Source organism: Perissodus microlepis, chromosome 18, assembly GCF_051167445.1.
Source record: "Perissodus microlepis isolate ML-2025 ecotype Zambia chromosome 18, ASM5116744v1, whole genome shotgun sequence".
Classification (NCBI taxonomy): Eukaryota; Metazoa; Chordata; class Actinopteri; order Cichliformes; family Cichlidae; genus Perissodus; species Perissodus microlepis.
The window spans coordinates 31,099,911-31,119,846 of NC_140478.1; the positions used below are offsets into that span (position 1 = coordinate 31,099,911).

Genomic DNA, 19,936 nt, shown 5'->3' on the forward strand with positions numbered 1-19,936 from the left:
CATGCAGTAAAGCATGCATTGGTGAAAACAGCAGCACCATTTTACTGCATCAGTATAAACATCCATCCATCCCTCTTCAGGGCTGGGGTGTATCCCAGCTGTCATAGGGGAAGAGGCAGGGTACATCCTGGCAGGTGTCGCGTCTATCTCAGGGCTAACACACAGACAGATAATTCACACCTCAATTTACAATAACAAGTTAACCCCGTGCATATTTTTTGGACCGTGGGGAAAGCCGGAGCACCTGGAGAGAACCCGTCCATACATGAGGAGGAACATGTAAACTCCACCTCCATAGCACCATCCTCTTGCCCCAGTATGAAGTTCAGTTTCAGTCTGTTCTCGTTCCCGCGGTGTTGAATAACACTTCTGTCAAAGCTGCTGGTGTTTGTCTTTAGGGAGAAAGGTTTGTCACTCCCAGCTCACTATTCATCAGCCATCAGGGTTAGCTTTGTGAAGAGGTGCTTTTTAACCTGAATCACCATGTTTTCCTGACTCTGGACAGGTTTCAGTGCCTAAAGCTTAGCAGTGAGTGAAAGTGAGTGGATTAAAGGCAAACTACCACGTCTCACCTGGCTGTGAAATATAAGACCCACCCTCCCTACATGCAGTTTGAAGTCATCTGAAAGTAGCCAATAGTCTCACGTTATGGCGAGGGAAACAATGAAACATGAAGTCAAATAAAAAGTTCCTCAGTCTGCAGTTCCTCTAATGTCCACTTGAGGCTGCCTCCAGAAGCGAGTCAGTCCCCACAGTGCGCTGCTTCCAGGTCTGAAAAGTGAAGCCAGCACAAAGGTGCTTTAAACATGTATTCTGTTTAATAGCCAGCAGGGGGCAACACATGGTCGCAAAAAGACTATCAGTTATATTGAATTCGATTGGAGATCCGAGCAGTTACTGTAGTAAACCGTGGTCGCTACAAGAGTCAGGAAGGAGGATTATCGAGGGTACGTTCAAGAGTAATCAGTCACAAGCTGACTGTGGTGCACCTGGTTCTCCAACCCCCACCTGCTTCACAGCACGTCTTTACGAACCAATCAGTGATGTCACAGTGGCTGTGCCCATCTTTTATATACAGTCTATGGAGAAAACAAATAGAATCAGCAAGTGGGACCCAGTGTCTCCTCACATACCTGTCAGATATACCACCACCCCTCCATGTCATCATGTGTGACGACCAGAACATGAACCACTGATTACAAAGACACCCTGTGCTAAACAGAAGCATTCAGGTGGCGTCGTATTAGCCTCTGGCATATTTATAGTTTATAGAAAGATTAATAAATACAATTACTCATTTTTAACAGAAACAAAGCTGTCAAATAATTTTAGTGAGGTACAAAAAGCACATGGTTGTCCTCTGAATCGTAAGGGTTGCATGGAGGAGGAGTCATACCCAAGTAAAGCACCTAATTTGTGTGTAATTAGAAGACTACTTTAATACTTAGAATACTTTTAGAGTTTGTTAGTTCACGTTTTTGTTTTCGAGTAATTTGTTGGATTGTGTCACTCAGGCCCGTCTTTACTCCATGATGTCTCCTTCCTCTCTGTTGACACCCAGTCAGAGCTCATCTGAGGTCTGACACTCGACACAGGGTGTCTGCCAACTACACACACACACACACACACACACACACACACACACACACACACACACACACACACACACACACACACACACACACACACACACACACAGAGAGACAGACACACACTCCTTCAGCCTCTAATAACCAGCCTTTAACACTGCAGCGGTGTCTCATTCTTATACTTCCAGCTGGTTACTGTACTTCGTGTCACCTCCGGCTCTGACTGACTCACTAGCATTGTGCGCCCCCTGCAGGTCAGGCGATGCCCTCTGAGCTGCTACTGTTGGAATAATCCAGCCTGATGATGATAAAAATGGTTTGTGTTGCATCTCTGTGTGTAAAGCTGCTGAGCAGAAACATTTAGTCCCTGTGAAATCCACACGAGGTGCTGCCGATGTGTCTGAATGTGTAAGGCTGAAGCTTGGTGACCTGATGGAGGTGGTTCAGAAACACGACAACAGGTTTTAAAGATTCAGCGGTCATGTTTTATTCAGCTCAGCATTTTATTCTCCAGTAGGCTTTTAAATATTTTACAGTGCAGGGTGATAAACATGTGAGGTTATGCTTCCCCTGCGTGGTTATTTGGAGACCAGCGCGCCTGCCGTAGCTGAAGGTGGGGTTTAAATGCAGCAGGTGGAGCTGACTGACTGAGCGGGGCTGCATTTAGTTTTCTGGGGTTAGTTTGTAACCAGCAGCAGAAGAAATGTTTGATAAATCTCTGTTGGTATTTCATCAATCAGTGCTGCCAGTAGTGATTAAAGTTGCACTGCACAGGGGGAGCAGCGCCACCCTCAGGCATGGAGGAAGGAAACGCAGCACACACACACACACACTGCAGCACGCTGCAGTGTGTCCTCTGACTGGTCTCCTCAGCAGTGGTTCTCTGTTATAGCAGGGTCTCATTTATAATTAACAGCCTGTAGCCTTTCTTTTACTCGTATATCACCTGTTTATAACCTGCTGGGACCTCACACAGAAATCACACGTCAGACTTTCTGGTGTGTCTGCAGAGCTGCGACGCTCTCCGAATAGCAAATACATTCCTGCCTATTACGGCCTCATTCAGAAAACCGACAGGCCGAACAAGACTGAAGACTCCCATTAGTGCACTCCACTCTTTAATTTTTCTCTCGATTGAACAGCCGCCGCACTCCCCAGCCCGTCGTTCCTCTCTGCGCCGCTCTCTCCTCCCACGCTGCTCCTGCAGGGAGGAGGACGGGGGGGGGGGGCGTCTTCAGACTATAAATAGCAAGCAAGGATTGGGGTTAACGGAGGGGGTGGAGGAGGCGGCGAGTTTGGGGTGTTTGAATTGACGTCATGGTGCAGAACTGTTCTCATGATAACAGCTTCAAGTCATTCTTATCGCTCTCCTCTTTCTCTCTACTCCCGACTCTCTTTCTTTATGTAAGTCTGAAAAGCATGATTACTGTCAGACCGCCGAGTCACCCTCAGGGTTTCAGGCCTCGTACGTTCAGTTACCCGGCATACTTACTTAAATGGCTCTTTTTTTAATGCCTCGTTTTCAGCAGAGGTGGTAAATTCAACATAATCAGTCAGATCTCGATGTATCTCGTGACATGTTATAAAATGCATACGTGGCTTTGCTGCGTAGCAGGTGTGGTTATTGTGGCGTTGAGCTGCAGGCAGGTGTGATGCAGGACTGTTGGGTTTAGCCGGGCGGTGCACCAGTTCGGTCTCGCTCACGGGACTGAGCAGGAAACCTGTTTGACCCAGCTTTCCTGTCTTTCTCCACTGTCCTTTCACAATAAAGGCTCAAGTTTCAATGTGTTTGGGAAATCCTTACCTGTCCTGTTTGTTTCTATAAGGTTTGGGTCAGAATGAGGAAAAAAAGCATCATCTGGGGAATGTCAACCTGAAATCGGATGAACATTTTCCCCATCTGTGATTTGGACAGATGTGATTTAAACCATCTGAAGGAAAAATATTATATGCATTATATACCAGAAGCTGTAAAAGAATTAAACCCCTCCTCCAAACCTGCTGTCAGAGACTTCGAGCAAACATTGTTTTCTCTTCTTGAGCTGCACTGCTGAGCGTCACAGCGCCCAGAGATGAACTGTAAACCATCTGAAGGATGTAGCTCCATAGGCTCAGGAGTTTTCTGGATGATGGACATTTAAAATCAATAAACTGATGCCAAAATAAACAAAAAAATACTTAAAAAACACTTAAAGTTGTTTTTATTTGTTTGATAAAACTAATAAAAGTAGAGTCTAAGGAGCTTGGAAAGAGTTTCTTGAAGACGTTTCATCTGAGAAGCTTCATCAGTTTTAAGAGTAGGTGGAGAGTCCCAGATTTAAGCCCTGTGGTAGTGTCCCTAAGAGGGTTGTGGACCCTGTATTGATCCTCTACCTAATCACACGAGTCAAGGTGTGAAAGTGGATGTGGGTCACAATCAGCCAAGGTTTCTGGTGAGCTCATTGTGAAACCTGGCCCCACCCTATCATGTGATTTCCTGAGGTCAGATGGCCCAGTGTGAGTGGGCGTTAAGGCGTCTGGGAAGGATCTCAGAACTGGATTATAGATGGCAGACAATTGGTGCCGTGGAGGTGGCTCTTCTATGTTGTGCCATGCGTTTATGAAGTGGCTGTTTGGTCTCTCCAATGTAGAGGTCTGAGGATTCCTCACTACACTGTGCAGCATACACCACATTGTTAAGTTTGTGTTTGGGATGAAGCAGTTTGTGTCTGAGTGTGCGGGTGCGTCTAAAGTACACTGGGATGTCGTGCTTGGAGAAGACTCTCCTGAGTTTCTCTGATAAACCTGCTACACAATCAGAACAATATTGTCATCCTTTATCAGAAACTTCTGAATCTAATGAGGGATGACAATATTGTTCTGATTGTCCTTCTGATTTTCCAACTAGGGAGAATCAGTGGGGTCCATGACCCTCTTGCAGACACTCCCACAGGGCTTAAAACCAGTTGTTCTTAGAACTGAAGAAGCTTCTCTGATGAAACGTCTTCAAGAAACTTAAAGAAGTCCAGATGCTTTTCTTTCCAAACTTCTTAGACTACGTTGACCTGGATGACTGAGAACCTTCACAGACGTGGAGACCTGGAACTGTCAAATTCCCGTTGAAGTGCATCTTTCCTCCGGGAATTTTTAGAGAAATCTGTGATGGTCAGGTGGCACGAAAAGGACGCGTAATGACAGAATACGGGTCACTCAGCAGGGCTGGAAACGATCCCTCCATCTTTATTCGTCTTGCTCTCACGCAGGGCAGCGGCGTGGCCTCTGACAGCTCTCGTCTGTTGTCACATAATCAATCCACGCCTACAATACGAGCCTGTAAATGGACTGCATACATAACGATCTCCTTTGGACTTATCGACCGCTCAAAGCGCCTTACAGAACAAGCCGCATCCACCCGTTCACACAGCGCCGTTTTATTTATCGATCCGTGTTGATGGGCATGAATTTTCCAATTATGGAAAACTCCCACTGGATGACACTCGTAGCAGAGCCATCTTGAATCATATGAACAGATAAACGTGCCTCACAGCGATCAGAGTGTTGGTGTAAATAAGCGGCCGCTGTTGTGCTTCATACCGGGAGGATATGAAGTAACGACCATAAAAACAGCAGTTTGCACTCTGAGCAGCCTCCTAAATGAACCTGATACCTGAGCAGACACAAACATGAGCTGATGAAGACGAGCCAGCGCTCTAAAGATAGAAGACAAAGCAGAGATGGGAATCTTCAAGTGTCAGAGGAACGGCATCTCTCCACACTCTCGTCAGCCCTGGAAGCTTTATTGTCTGGGAATTAATGTTCACGTCTCTGTAAGCTCTGCACGCTCTGAGCTGTGAGCCGCTGGGCGAAGAAGCCGTCCTCCCCGCGTGTTTGTATGTATGCACATATATGCGATAGATGAGTTTACCTCGCTCCCACTGAGGTGATTAAATCTGCCGTTATCGATCGTTACCGCTCCTCTTCCTCACCTTCACGCACACCCACGCGATGCTTCTTTAAATCTGTGACCGAGTGTGTGCGAGCCTCTACGACTCGGTTCATCTTTGAGCACATACGTGTTCGTGGCCTGTGTTTTCCCCTCTCGGATCAGAGGTGGATTAGTCAGATTTTCAGTTTTCCTGCATTTTTGTGTTTATGCGACTGATCCTCCTCTGCACGATCTAATTATAATCTGTCTGTGTTACTCTGCAAGCAGCACATCCTTCACTTTCACAGCTGGGCTGTGATTCTGACATGAAGGCTGATGATGATTATTGTTGCTCATCACTGAACCACGATGAGATTTAATTTGCAGACTCTCAGCCTAACATCCACTGACTAAAGTCAGTGATGAACTTTTTATTTTTGTTCTTGTTACTCTTATTTGTTTTTGTTGTGTTGTTGTTCTTCATTGTTACGCAATAAAAAAATGTTGAACTGACTCTGAATTTGTGGCTCAGAGCAATGCAGCATTATTATTATCCTTTAAATAATTCAAAGCAGCCAAACAGCAGAGAGGGAGATATGACAACAACAAACATGAGCCGGCCGTCAGTCAGGCTTCATCCCGAACTCCCTGACAGTTCAGCTGCTGTAGTAGCAGGAAGGATGAAGGAGCTCCGGCTATTTCCAAAGACACAGAGGGACAGGAGAGAGTTCACCAATCTCTGAAAAGCCCTGATGGATTATAATATTAGGATTATATTAATCATAACACTAATATTGACAGATTATAAATCTGTTCTCATTCATGCAGCCGAGTCTCTGTGCGATTTCTGGATTCTGTCCAAAGATAAGTGTTGTTTTAAAGATGCAGTCTTTGCAGGGCTGCTCCTCAGAGCTGGGTCGATTGAATAATCACTTTATTTTCTTCTTCCTTCAGTCACCTGGATAACCATCACTTGTGGGACCCCAACGAGTTTGCAGTTTCCTGCTTCAGAATCATCATGTACTCCATCCAGGTACGTTCCACTTCCTCTGACACATAGGTCGAGATGGCAGGGTCTAAAAAATGGAGCTGATTTGATCTGGAAGCAGTGAGAACCAATCGCACCCACGACTACACGTCGCACCTGAGGAGGTGCAGCATGTAGTCGAGAGCTCCGCTGACATGCCGAGTCTTTAAAAAGGAAAAGTTCTGTCTAAAGCAGCTGCTGGAAATGTTTTAAGGTCGAGTTCACATCCAGCAGCTTCACAAAAACTTCCTCGATGTCAAAGGTCGCCTTCTGAAGTAACTTTTATAGCAGTTCAGCTGCACAGAGAGACGAGACACAGCGAGCAGGAAATACTACAGACTGCTACTTTTTAATAACTGAGATGCTTTAAAAGAAAAACAAAACTTTCTTCACTTTCACCTGTTTGCTTGTTCTCTATGAACTTCAGCCGATTATTGCTGCTGCAGTCTGTCCAGTTTTACAGCCACTGTAAGATGTTTGTTTCAGTGGAAATTTGCTGGTTTATTAGCAACAAATGAAAGAACACTTTGTCTAGTATCTGCATTCAGCAGCATGCTGGCATAAATCCTCCTCCAGCATAACAGAATCAGCCGCACCTGCACTTTTTCTATTTAATGTTAATAATTCTGCATGGGAAGAAAAGTTCATTTGATGAATGTATGATAGTAAATCACATAATATGATTTTAGGATTTAATCATAAATGATTATTGCAAACTGAAAAATTAAACCAGTGCAGAAGTCTCACTTAGCTGCATTCTTTCTACTGGCCAGCAGGAGGCGCCTCCTGGTTCAGAGAACTGTCATTGTAGAGAAATTTCTTGGAAAAAGTTGCAAATTGTAACTTTAACATATGACATAATTCAACATTTTCCGATTAGTTCGTGGTCTCGTTTCATGGTTTTATTAAATCTGGCGTGATGCTCATTTTGTAAACAAAGGTCGCGTTTAGAGTAAAACAGATCATCGTGCTCTTTACAGCAGACCTACCTGCTGATTGACACTTTTCACCGTGGTGCGAGTGTATCGTTTCCCGCTGCTCGTCACGTCTGGTCTAAAAACACTGTCCGCTCGAGTCTATAAGACGGGGCTTCATAAGCTGCTCCATCATTTATATACGGTCTGTCTGTGACGTTGACATTCACCATGTGATCGGCAGCAAACTCTATATTTGTTCCAAACATCATTTGAAATCCTCTTTGGCTTTTTCAGGCTCAGCACTCGCACCACGTGATCCAGCAGGTTCTGAACCACCTCGACACTAACAACAAGAACACGCCGCGGGTCAGAGCCGGCATCGTCCAGGTGCTCCTGGAGACGGTGGCCATCGCCGCCAAAGGATCTGTGGGTGAGTTAAAGTGACGGACTGCTTCCCTCTGCAGGACGTCATGGAGGAAGATGTCATCATCTCTCTGAGGTTTAAAAAATGGTGTCATTAGCTTTACCACTGCAAGTCTGCAGATGGCCATAACGTGTCAAACACAACAACAACGCGCTGGTAGAGGCACAGACAGAGGAGGCATTAACGTAAAGAAAGAATCTGAGACAGCGTCGCCCAGAATCAGGATTAAATACGTGCATCAAAGCAGGATGTTGTTGGCCTTTAGCTTGCTTCTCTGCAGCCAGAAGAAAGTTATTAGCCGATGTGAGCTGGCTCAGTTTGCACACGCAGGTGTGTGATCATCTGCAGTAACAGGCTGGTAATATTTTCACATTTTAAACAGGAAGCTGATCTGTGATGTTTCGGCTGTTAGGCCATAATATTGTCAGCAACAACAAACACAGTTAACAGGTCCAGTTCAGTGACTCAAAGAGGCCACACCCCTAAATTTAACCTTCACCAAAATACAATAGTGGGGGAGTGGCTCAGTTTTAGAGGCGGCCTCAAGTGGAGATTAGAGGAAGTACAGTTTTTGACACTTCCACGTCGATTTTAACTTTCTAGCTCCGTATGTTTAAAACCAAAAGACAGTGTATATATAGTATATTATTACTATATTATTATTAATTACATTTCCCTTTGACAGGCTCGAAACAGTAACGAGTTCTGTTTCCTATGTGCGATTATTAAGCCGAGGAGAAAATGTCACGGTCCAGATGAAGCATTGACATAAACGCCTCCCACTTAAAAGATGATCTGCACTCTTATTAAATAAACTGTCGGAGCTGAAACAATCAGCCGATTAACTGATGAAGAGAAAAACAACCTTTTTTCTGTTGTTAGTTTTCAGCTGTTTTAAGATGTAAGCTTGGCTGCGTCTTCCTCGTCTTCTTACCTGTCGGGACCACGTTAGTGAAACTGTGTCTTTATTTCACCTGAACTTACAGTTGTGTTGTTTATTAAGTTGGACAGAGCATTAAAAGCAGGCGCTGGGTGGAGGAGGGTTGCAAAGCAGCTTGCAGATTCTCAGCAGCTGTTGCCAGGTTGAAGGAAGTTAAATCGTAGACTTTATATATGAGATTTGTCATCGTGAATGCTAAACTGACACTTATGTTATTGACATTTTGACCTCTTTAGACTTTTGAATCTTGGAAGAAATTAAAGTTTTGCTACAAGTGTTACTTTGTTGCCCAAACGTGAAGGAACAAGTTTGAATTTGAAGAAACACAAAGTAAAGACAGAACTCGGAGGTGTTTAAACAGGTGCTCGAGTGTTTTTGATGTTGTCACGTTGTGTCTGCTGTCCCGGGGTTTCATTCTGCTTGAACGTTTGTAGATGCTAATTGCCTGATAATTAAATCATCAGGTTTTTCACTGTTAGGAAGAAAAGAAGTCAACAGAAAACATTCAAATTACTCTGTCCCACTGAGGTGTGAAAACAAATTAAAAACTTGAGAGTATTTAATTGAAGAAAAGCTGTAAGTAGTAATTATTTTTACTGCCTCTTCCTGGAAATAAAACACAACCTTCCTCCTGGATAGGAATGATCCAAGGCTCCAAAAGAAGTCACGTGTTCACCTTTGAAAGCGAATGCATTCCTCCTAATCTGTGGCTCGGTACGGTATGACCCTGTGCTTGGATTTAAACTGAGTAGAGCAGCTTCTGCAGACTTCCCCCCCTCGGCACACGCCCGGCGTTAACGAGCATTCTGGGTAATCACAGCTTTCACGTCTCAAGTTTTGTTCTCTTTATAAAAAAGGTAAAAAAAAAAAAAAATAGATTTAAGTTATTTGAACCTCTCTTCTCTTGAGTTTCTTCCGTTTATCTTTTAACAGCAGATGCTCTCAGAGCTCTTAGATGATGATGATGATGATGAGCAGGAATACACCACCAGATACTTTCAGTTCAACTTTAACGTACACAGACTGATCAGAACCAGATCATGTTATAATCTGATGTAATGCAATAACACTGCAGTAACTGGAAGGGTCAGCTTTATCGTCAACTTCTGCAGCATTTTGTGGTGTTTGTCTCTGAGATTTAGGTGCAAGCAGCACTAAATAACAGACAGTCATACTGTCAGCCTTTACATAGGCAGCGTCTCCCAGTTAACATGGTGAGCAGCTACGTCCCAGTAATACCAGTAGGTTGATTGCCCTGATGCTGTAGAGGTTCTGCAGGGTTGGCTCGAGCAGCAGTCTTTATTTAGGGTTTCTTCACAGTGCGCCCTCTGTAACTATTCTATATATTTCTTTCTGGTCACTCTGTGTCATGTGACATTTGAACAAATCCACAGAAAGTGTCCGAAGTGTGAGCTGAGTAAACGGGGAAGCTGCAGACGCGCAGAGATCACGCTGTGGTCGTGTAGCTGAGTGTTGGTGGTATGTAGAATAGCACCGTCGTGTGATGCTGTGAGTCAGTCTGTGTCAGTAGACTAGAGCCAATATTAGAGTAAGTATTACTAAAGGTAATTCAAAGTGTGTTGTTGCAGATAATTGTTTGCTCCCAGACTGCTAGAGAAAGTGAAAAATAACCCTTCAAAGAATCCTGATCTGTGAGATTTACAAAGATGGATGTAGCTACTGTGATGTCACCCACTGGTTTGTGAAGTCCCATTTCAAATCGAGATGAGCGTTTCCACCGTCACCATGAAGCTGGATGTGATGACAGACGGGCACTCCTCAGATAATCCTCCTTTCTGAAACAAAGCATTGCAGCCTGACCCATGTACTGGCAGACCCATAATATCAGCCAGTGTTAGCTATTGGCTGATCTACTGTATTGGCATTTATGGCAGCCAATAAGAAAAAGGTAAAGAAGACATGGAGAAACATCCTTCAACCATGTTATAAGTGCTGACATTGCATAGTAGTCCACTAGAGGGCACTCTGCAGTTTCTCTGTTTGGAACGCCACAAACAACAACGAGCTGAGCTTAATCGATTAAATAACAACACATGACAGATATTAGGGAAATCAGTTTGCTTCATGTCTGAAAGAAGAAAAAGCGTCTGTTGGAATATTAGATATATCGCCAAATATATTATCTGTACTGCTACATGTTTATAGGACCGGAAGTCTTTTTGTAACCAGTTATCACCCTCTACTGGTCATTTATAAAAGTGCAAGTTTAAGGCACTTATGCATTAACTTCACTTTTAAGTCAGAATACTTTAATAATCCCAAAGGAATTTATGTAAAAGAAAGCTATTAAAACAGGGGAACACTCTAAAGTACTAAGTAAACGAAAAAAGTAATAAAAAGTTAAAGTAAAGAAGCAGGAGCAACAGAAACGGGCTGCACGCTGGTTGACGCGTTAACCTTCGAAGTCCATCTTTTATAGTTTGAGGTTGACTCACTTTTGGAGGCGGCCTCAAGTGGCCACCAGACGAACTTCAGGATTTTGGCACCTCTGCAATGTCACTTTTCATATTCATAATATTTGCTAAAATTTAATGTAGCTTTATATTACCATCTCCATTTGTTGGTTTTTATTTTCCTGTCTCCATTTTTTAAAAAGTTTATCTGTCTTCTTTAAACGAGCGAAGTCCGAGCTGTGCCTGGAGCCGCCCGGCCATCGTTCAGCGCTGGCTTGTAATAATCTGTGGTGTTGCTTTCTGTGACAGAGTGAATTAGGACTGCAAAGCAGAGCCTGTTCGTGTGTATTTTACTGCAGTTTATGTCGGATATCTGCAGGTTCGGCTCCACCAAAAATAGCTCACTAGACAATTTTAAGTGTTTAAAGCAAATATGTTTTCTTCTCCTTATCACAGCAGCCTGGAAGCTCTCCGAATTATTTATGTTTTAATTGGTCTATTGGTAACATGGCAGCATCTGCCTGATGGAAAAGTATTTAAAATTCTTCCTGAGTTTATCCATGAACCCATTAAAATAAAGGTTAAAGTTTGAGTAAAAATGTTTTGCCTTATTTTTAATGAAGCAGTCAAACTGTATATTTCCCTTGATTATTGGTTAAATACCACGTCGGCTGCATTATGTTAGCTTAACGGGGCCAGAGCTAAGCATGTGTGGAGCAAACAGCCAGTTCAGAGACCAGCTGGGTAGAAACAAGCAGACCTGATGACGCAGGAGGAAACTATCAGAGCACATGTTACACGTGTGTCTCCTCGACAGATCAATCTGAGGCAGGAGTGTCGATATGTTTCCATTTAAGGCTGTTTGAAACCGATGGTGACTGTTCACATGTTGGAGGTTTCAACAGCTTTCTACAAAAATGTGACGGCTCAGGTGGAGTGTGGGATTTATCCAACGAAGGGAAACAAACCACGTAAATCTGAAACCTGAAATTTGTGTGAAAACCACAGAATTTTATTTACTATGAGATTCTGACCAGTCTGTGTGTTTGTGAAGCTACTGAGCTCTCGGCCACTCGTGGACCACACAAGCAGTGTCAGCAAAACCCCAAATTTCACTTAGTGGCAGCTGACTAATACATGTTTAAACGACTCATTAAAGAGCTCGACCCAGGCCGTTTATACAGATGTTTCTACAACATCTGCCACTGGCCTTCAAAATAAATGAACACTTTTAGCCACACCAGGTGCAACGAAACAGGCCCTGTTTTAGGATTAAATAATCCTTCTTTCTTCACCTTTTTGTGACTTTTCCTATGCAAAGCTCCTACGAAATCATAGTTAAAAGGCCCGATACAAACAAAAAAACGAATCCCGTCTCTTCCTGTTTACGAAAACGTCAGGCTAATGTTTCCTGTGATGTTCATTTAACCTGCTCGCGTGTGTGATGGCAGGGCCCACCGTGCTGGAGGTGTTCAACACTCTGCTCAAACACCTGAGGATGAGCGTGGACTTTGAGCTGGGCGACAGCTCGAGGAGGAACTCCGCCTCCAGCGTTTCGTCCTTCCGCGGTAAAGAGAGCGAGGAGCGAATCGTCCAGAACGCCATCATCCAGACCATCGGTACGAGCTCCTCTATTACTCCAGAGTGTGTTTGTCTTAATGAACATGTGCCTGCATGTGTTAGTAAGAATAACCTTGAATGTCAACGTTTTTTTCATTCACTGAGTTCTGACTCATCTTTGTCTCTCGTGGCGTTGCCGCCAGGCTTCTTCGGTGGAAATCTGCCAGACTACCAGCGAGCTGAAGTCATGATGTTCATCATGGGCAAAGTGCCAGTGTACGGGACGCCCTGCCACGCCTTGGACACAGTCAAGATTGGGTGAGTCACACATTCATTATCCAGAGACATTATTCCCTCGTAGAGCTGCAGCCAGTCAGCTCGCAGCTCTGAAACGCCGCCGCTAACGCTGCGTGCAGCTAAGACGCCGATTCTGCTGGTCGCTCGTCACAAATGGAGCTGTGCTCACAGGACTGTACTGTCAGGAGACTTCTCTGCAGCTGGATGATGATGATGATGGTGACGATGAGTGGATTTTACTGTCACGGCACATTTAAACTGTCCTGAACATCAACTCCATGCTTGTCAATGAAACGATATGATTGGCTGATACGTTTCGTGCTTTTAAAATCATTTTTATATTATATTTTATCCTCAGAGACCAAAGGGCAGTCATTAGGTCAAAACATCGCCTCTCAGTACTTTGACTCTGTTTGTGGTCCTTCAGTAGCTGTGAGGTTTGGACTGAACCTTTATATTCTGGTGGTTTCATGGAGTTAAAGCTGTGCTGATTTTTAGCTCAGCGCTGTAACGTGTAACACTGGAAGCAGTTTCAAAAGAATAAGCTCGCAATTTTTTTCTCTCTTCATCAAATCTTTCTCCTAATCTGTCCTCACTTCACCTCCTGGACACCCCGCGGTGCACCCGTCCCTGCAGCCAGAAAAAAGAAAGAAAAACAAGCTAATCCCTCAGGCGAGAGTGCAAGGGCAGATAATCCCAAATCAGAAGAACGCCCTCCTCCTCCTCACAGACGCTCGCTCTCTCTGTTCCTTTTCGGGTAATTTCTCTCTGCAGCTTGTTGATGCTAACAGGAGGTCTGACAGTGTTTCACTATAAAAGTCAACACTGACTTTTACTCTTCTTCCTCACGTTGAGTCTTCAGACTGTGAAGAGAACCACAGACTGTCTGGATGTCAGTGCACGTTCATTTTGAAGCTTCAGGTTTTGTGTTTTGGCTGTTTGCTATTTTATAGGCAGAGGTGAGCACATCTGGACGGCATGTTAAAGCTGTCAGCTAAAGCTAGCATCGTCAGGTTTTCACTCTGTGAAGTCTATTTAAAAACACTGAGTGCATTCTCACTGCCTCTGTGATTTCAGACGGTGAGTAGTACCTCAGAGCCACTTATCAAATACACTTGATTAACTGATCCTCAGCAAGTGTTCACACTTCTATAAACGTTTGCTGGTCTGAACCAATCGTGTGTTGACAGTGACGCTAATAAATACGAAGTAGCAGATAAAATGCGTTCATTTCACAGACTTCTCAGGTGTTCTGAACCTCACAGCTTTCTTATTTGTCATATAGTTGCTGTAAACATGTAACATGGCAGCCTGTGGGGACTGACGGCCCTCCGGTCTGCTGTACTGGACACTGTGAGTTTGCGGTCGGTCCTGACGGGGTTTCTTTATCTTTTGTGTAACGCAGGCATCAGGGCACCAAGCGGATCCAGACCATGCTGCTCAGCTCCCTCATCATGGTGAGTCCTCGGTTTGTTCCCTCTGTTCATGAGACAGGAACAATGTGCCGTTAATGGAAGCGAGACAAAGACACCGGCATACAAAACCTGAGCTTCAGTAAGGAAAACTAAAATAGTGCACAGTCCCACCTGAAATACCCACGGACGAAAACACTGGACGTCCTCACAATGAGTCATGTTCTCTAAATGTAAAAACATCAAAGACGTGTTTCTCCGTCCTAATGACACGTCTCCAGTTACATGAAAGTCGTATTTGTGTGTTTATTATCGGCCATGTTGGAGCTCTGGCTGTTTAACACTCGAAGTCTGCGTGAAGTCGCTTCCTTCTCCTTCATTATCTGCTTCAGTGAGAGACCCTCATCCCCCCGAGACGAGGAGGCACAGGTGGCACCGACACACACACACATACACCCTCGTGCCCGCTCTCTCGCCGCTTCATTACGGATGTCTGTCCTCGTCTCCCCTCATCGCGCCGCCACCTGCTTCTCAGAGCAGCTGGAGGAGGGGTGAAAGGTCGAAGTATTTATAATGCCGTGCGACAGCAGATGGGGCTGAGCATTATGAGGTGTGTGTGTGTGATTTTGCAGACTGCTGGGAGAAAACCCAGATGTTTTCAAGGTTTGTAGTCGGGGTGAAAGCAGGGACTCACCCAGGACGAAGATCAGAACGCAGCTTGTAGAGGTTGCCAGTCCATCACAGGGCCGAGTTATTCAATTAAAGCCATTTAATAACTGCGCTGGTAAATTAGACCACAGTGCACATGTACAAACACCGAGTGAGAGTCTGGACCAGCTGACATGCTCGGTTCACTCTCTCACCTTATTTGAAGTAGGTGAGTCTGCTTCATTACAGATTTCAGCATCTCTGAAGCCGAATGATCATCACAGCCAGGACTCAGCAAAGTTACACTAAAGCTTCTCATGTGCAGCTGCTGCTAACAAACCAAACGGTTTGAATGTTAAAAGTTCAGCGAGTTGTGATGGTTTCTACTGCGTATGCATCTCTGATGTGCATGTATTGCTGATCGCATGGGCCACATCACACGTTACAGTGATCAGTGTGGCGTCTGCATGCGTCTCTGACAGGATACATTTTTTGCTAAAAACAGTGTAGTGTTTGTCATTTTGTGCCTCGACGCGCTCTGAAATCTCACGCAGCAGCAGAGTGAGGCGTGCCGACGTGGAGCGTGATCGTGATAACGATCAGATTTGTCTTCGGCTGTTCACGCTGATCGAAAATCGTCACGTCAGAGTCACAAACGGTGGGAAAAGTCAACACTGGCACACGCTCACAAGCTTGTGAACGTAACCTTTAAGCTCTGCCGATGAGCCGTTTCTCCCTCTGGGGTAATTGCTTCACGCCGCCATGAATCTCACCTCGTCTCCTCTTCCTCAGGTCACCTCCGGCTTCAAGTCTAAGTCCATGGCGGCGGCTCTGCCTCCTCCCTTCCTGGACCCGCTCTTCTCCATCTCTCTGATGGAGGACAGCGAGCTGAGGCAGCTGGTGTTCGAGATCCTGCACAACATCCTCGACCGCCACGACAACCGCGCCAAGCTGCGCGGCATCAGGTAGCGCATCGCTCACCGTATTTACACGAGCCCTGCGGTGCTGGCGCCAGGTTTAACGACGCTCTCGTGTCCGGCTGTGTTACAGAATCATTCCTAATGTCTCCGCACTGAAGATTAAGAGAGAGAAGATTTCCAAGCAAGACGTCGCATTCATGAAGAAGGTATCATAATCGCGCTGAGGTCACTGTTTCTCTTTTCTAAAGAAATACTCTTTGAGATTCTCAATTTTTAACTGCTGACCTCATTTAACCTTAATCATCTCTTGGGGGGGAAAATGTGACACACAGAACAGCTGGGAAACACAGAATGATTGAAATAAAATGCATCTCAGAATATAGAAAATAACTTTTAAAGGGGATCTGATGCTGCATAATTATAGCCGATTTGAGCACTCAGTGCTTTCTTACTACAAGCCTCATTCTCCCATTCTCACACACACACAAGGACTTTTTCACACCCTCACACTCCAGTGCATCCATGAGAGGAAGTTTGGGATTCAGTATCTTGCCCGAGGATACTTCACCATGCCGGGGATTTAACCACCAACCTTCCAGTTGGTAGATGACCTCCTCCTGAGCCACAGCGGCCCCGACGCTGGGTCCGAATATCTTTGCGAGGCGATAATGTAATCACAGGCTGTATAGATACTGTATAAACACTGTAGGTTTGCCAGTATACAACTGGCTTAAATCTGCATTCTTTCTTGTGGCCAGCAGGGGGCAGAAAGTCCGTTTTTTAAAAAGAAGGCAGGTTTTTATAGAAGTTTATGAAAAGGACCAAATTTGCAAATTATAAACATGAAAAAAAAATCGTTGTTTATCTTTTGTACATGTTAACAATGTCAAACAAGAAAAGCCGACAGCACCGTGTGGAGCGATGTTTCTGCTACATGTTTGAGGAGTCACCTGTTATACTGGTGGTCATTCTGTGAATAAGAATAATACAGGGGCGCAGCTGCCTCAATCATCTGCTGTCCAAATATTTGCAATGCCAATCAGAAGGTAGGGGGAGGAGCTAAAGCAGGTTATTTCAGACAGAGAGATTATTTTGAACCGGGAATCTTGGAAAGCTGCTCCAGCTGAGCCGTAGTGAAAACATGGAGCTGGAGATGATCAGAATGCAGGTGTTTTTCCAAGCGAGGTCTTTGGAGCTTATTGACCTGGGCGCGAAGCCTCGGTCATCATCGGCACGCGGCATTTCCAAAATGAAGCCCTGCGATTTCACTCTTTCACCTGCGAATCACACCTGAGCCGTAACCAGAGGTCAGGAGAACGACCTCGGGCTGTAGGCCGGTGTCTAAGGTCATTAATGTGTCTAACTGTAATTAATTAGCTGTAAATAAAAGTTTTTGTCTTCAGCTGTCGAGCTTATAACGAATGCAGGCAGCCAGGCTCTGCTTTTATATGTGTTTCATAAATCCCACTCCAGCAGCGCTGGGATATTTTTATCCAGATTTTAATGGGATTAATCATTTCATTGGCGTTTTCATTTGCATTTTCAGGGACAATAACTTTTTAATTCATCCGCAGTGGAGCTGCTGTGATAGATGTTCAGAACAGGGCGATTAATTAAGACTTTAATCCGCTGGTTGTTTTTTACTGAGAGAGCCATTAAGTTCTGCTTATTAAAATGTCAAAAAATGTCCTTAAAAATCGCCATCATGCATTTTTAGAGCCCAAGGCACCGTCTGTAAATGTCTGCATCCATCTGATAAAAAATGTCAGGTTAATATCGCAGAAGATAAAAATGAATCTTTACAGCCGCATATCGTTTAATCCGCCACTGAAAATAGTCCCCGACACCTCCACTGTTTCCTTATGTTAAACAGCACCAACACTGAAAGAGAGAATAAAACACGAACACAGGTTTTAATCAGCCAGAGTGGCTCTCAGAGAAAAATGACTTTTAAAAAGTACTTTTTTTTAAACAGTTCCCATATTTCTGTCCTCCTCTCTGTTTCTTTCTTTGCTTCTGGTTCTGCTTCGTCCCTGAAGCACGGCCAGCAGCTCTACCGTCACATCTATCTGGGCTGCAAAGAGGAAGATAACGTCCACAAAAACTTTGAGCTGCTCTTCACCACCCTCGCCATTCTGACCATTGAGCTGGCCAATGAGGAAGTGGTCATCGACCTCATTCGACTCGCCATCGCGCTGCAGGTAAAACCGATGAATTCACATCTGAAGTTTCTGTTTTTTAGTCAGAGCGAAGACAAAAAGCAGTTTCACCTGTTTGGTTGTGTTTGGAAGCTCAGTCAGAATAATCTCATCATAAGTAGATTTTCTGGCTCTTTCTGTCACATTTACAGTTTCAGTTAAACTTTACATCCATAATTCCCAGAGTTAAGTATCTGAAATCTAAAAATAATCTGCACCCATCTGTAAACTCTCGATTTCAACACACTCAGGAGTAGGGATGGGTATCGTTTAGGTTTTATCCGAATCCGGTGCCAAACCGGTACTTTTGAAACGGTGCCGGTGCTTAAAGGTGCTCGAATCGGTGCTTAAACAATGGAAAACACCAACTTTGTCCAAAAACCTCTCATGTTCAGCTGTTTTTTTTGTAAAAAGATAACAATGTTAGCCTTTTCTGCAGCTATAGGGCATATATGGTATCACTCTTGGCTGGAAGCAGTGCTTAAACAATGGAAAAAACACAAACTTTGTCCAAAAACCTCTCATGTTTAACTGTTTTCCACTTTTTCTTTGGTCATTTTAGCCTTTTTGGCCAGGGTGAAGGGAGCATCTGCCATCAAACAAGAAGACAGCCACATGTAACTACGAGGGTGTTTGCTAGTTCACCTTATATGCATTAATGTAATAACGTGGTTAGCCTACTCAACGTAAATTACACACGAACAACATTAAGCTACTCACGCAGAGAAGAACGGCTGCTGCTGCATCATCATCCGTCATCATTTCTGCTACACTGGCAGGGCTAGGGGCCAGGACTCTCGTCTTCGGGTTTTTGGGGGATGTTGCTAACTCCGGGTCCGATAACAGGCACCACACCCGCACTAGATGTGCTCGGTGTGAGGTCTCGCAGCAAGCTATCAAATACGGTGCATTTCTCGGCTTTTAAAAAAAACGCTATGCGTCGCCAGGTGTTTCATCGGATTTGAGGTGTTACCTCCTTTGACAGTATCACAGTATCAGCTTAAAGCACTTGTTGCTGCTGAGTTTGCATCTTTTGCTGTGAAGTACAGCCAGACTTTGACCGCTTCGCCTTGGGCATTTTTAATCTGTAGCTCTGCTCTAAAAGAACGTACGTACCTGGGCCCGCCTACTGTCCTCGGAAACGTAAAATGATTGGCTAGAATCTAAAGTGTATCACAGCTCAGGAAAAAAAAGCACAGAAATAAAGCACCGAAATGTGCGCTGCTTTTCGGTCTGGTTACTACCGTTTATGTCAGAACCGGTGCCGTAATGGCACCGGATACCGGTACCCATCCCTACTCAGGAGAAAGGTGAGGGATTTTCCTCTGTTTCTGATTTATTCTGATCTCGTGTTGCAGTCGCACTGAGCTCGATTCCTCATTAACAGCTTCCATGACTGTGGCTGTATCTCACCTCTCTCCACACAGATGTGAAGATCTGTGATATTTCTCAGATCAGAGATTACATATAGTCAGAAGGTTTCAAGACACAGACGTCAGGACGTCTGTGTCTCTATGCAGAGTCAGAGGTGGAGATCAGATCAGGACAGAGAGGTTGCAAAGCAGCTTGCAGCCTGCAGCCAATGAGCTGAGGCTAAAATAAGTTTTTAAAAAGTGCATCTGAACATCTGATTTGTCAGGATGTGTCAAAGGGTGTCAGATGGGAATTTTAATCTAAATAATGTTT

At 44.5% G+C, this 19,936-nt stretch overlaps 1 protein-coding gene across 4 annotated transcripts in view; it reads left to right on the forward strand.

The window, feature by feature from the left end:
- The window catches only part of efr3a (EFR3 homolog A (S. cerevisiae)), a 108,089-nt gene that overhangs the window by 72,104 nt on the left and 16,049 nt on the right, over positions 1-19,936 (forward strand). For 3 of the 4 annotated variants that reach the window (XM_084912023.1, XM_084912024.1, XM_084912022.1), the window contains 8 exons: positions 6,448-6,526; positions 7,732-7,867; positions 12,667-12,834; positions 12,979-13,093; positions 14,478-14,529; positions 15,925-16,097; positions 16,183-16,258; positions 18,092-18,253. In XM_084912023.1, the coding sequence (XP_084768149.1) occupies positions 6,448-6,526; positions 7,732-7,867; positions 12,667-12,834; positions 12,979-13,093; positions 14,478-14,529; positions 15,925-16,097; positions 16,183-16,258; positions 18,092-18,253 (961 nt within the window). Of the gene's footprint in view, positions 1-6,447; positions 6,527-7,731; positions 7,868-9,440; positions 9,516-12,666; positions 12,835-12,978; positions 13,094-14,477; positions 14,530-15,924; positions 16,098-16,182; positions 16,259-18,091; positions 18,254-19,936 lie in introns of all 4 variants that reach the window. The other variant, XM_084912025.1, reaches the window with a different exon arrangement.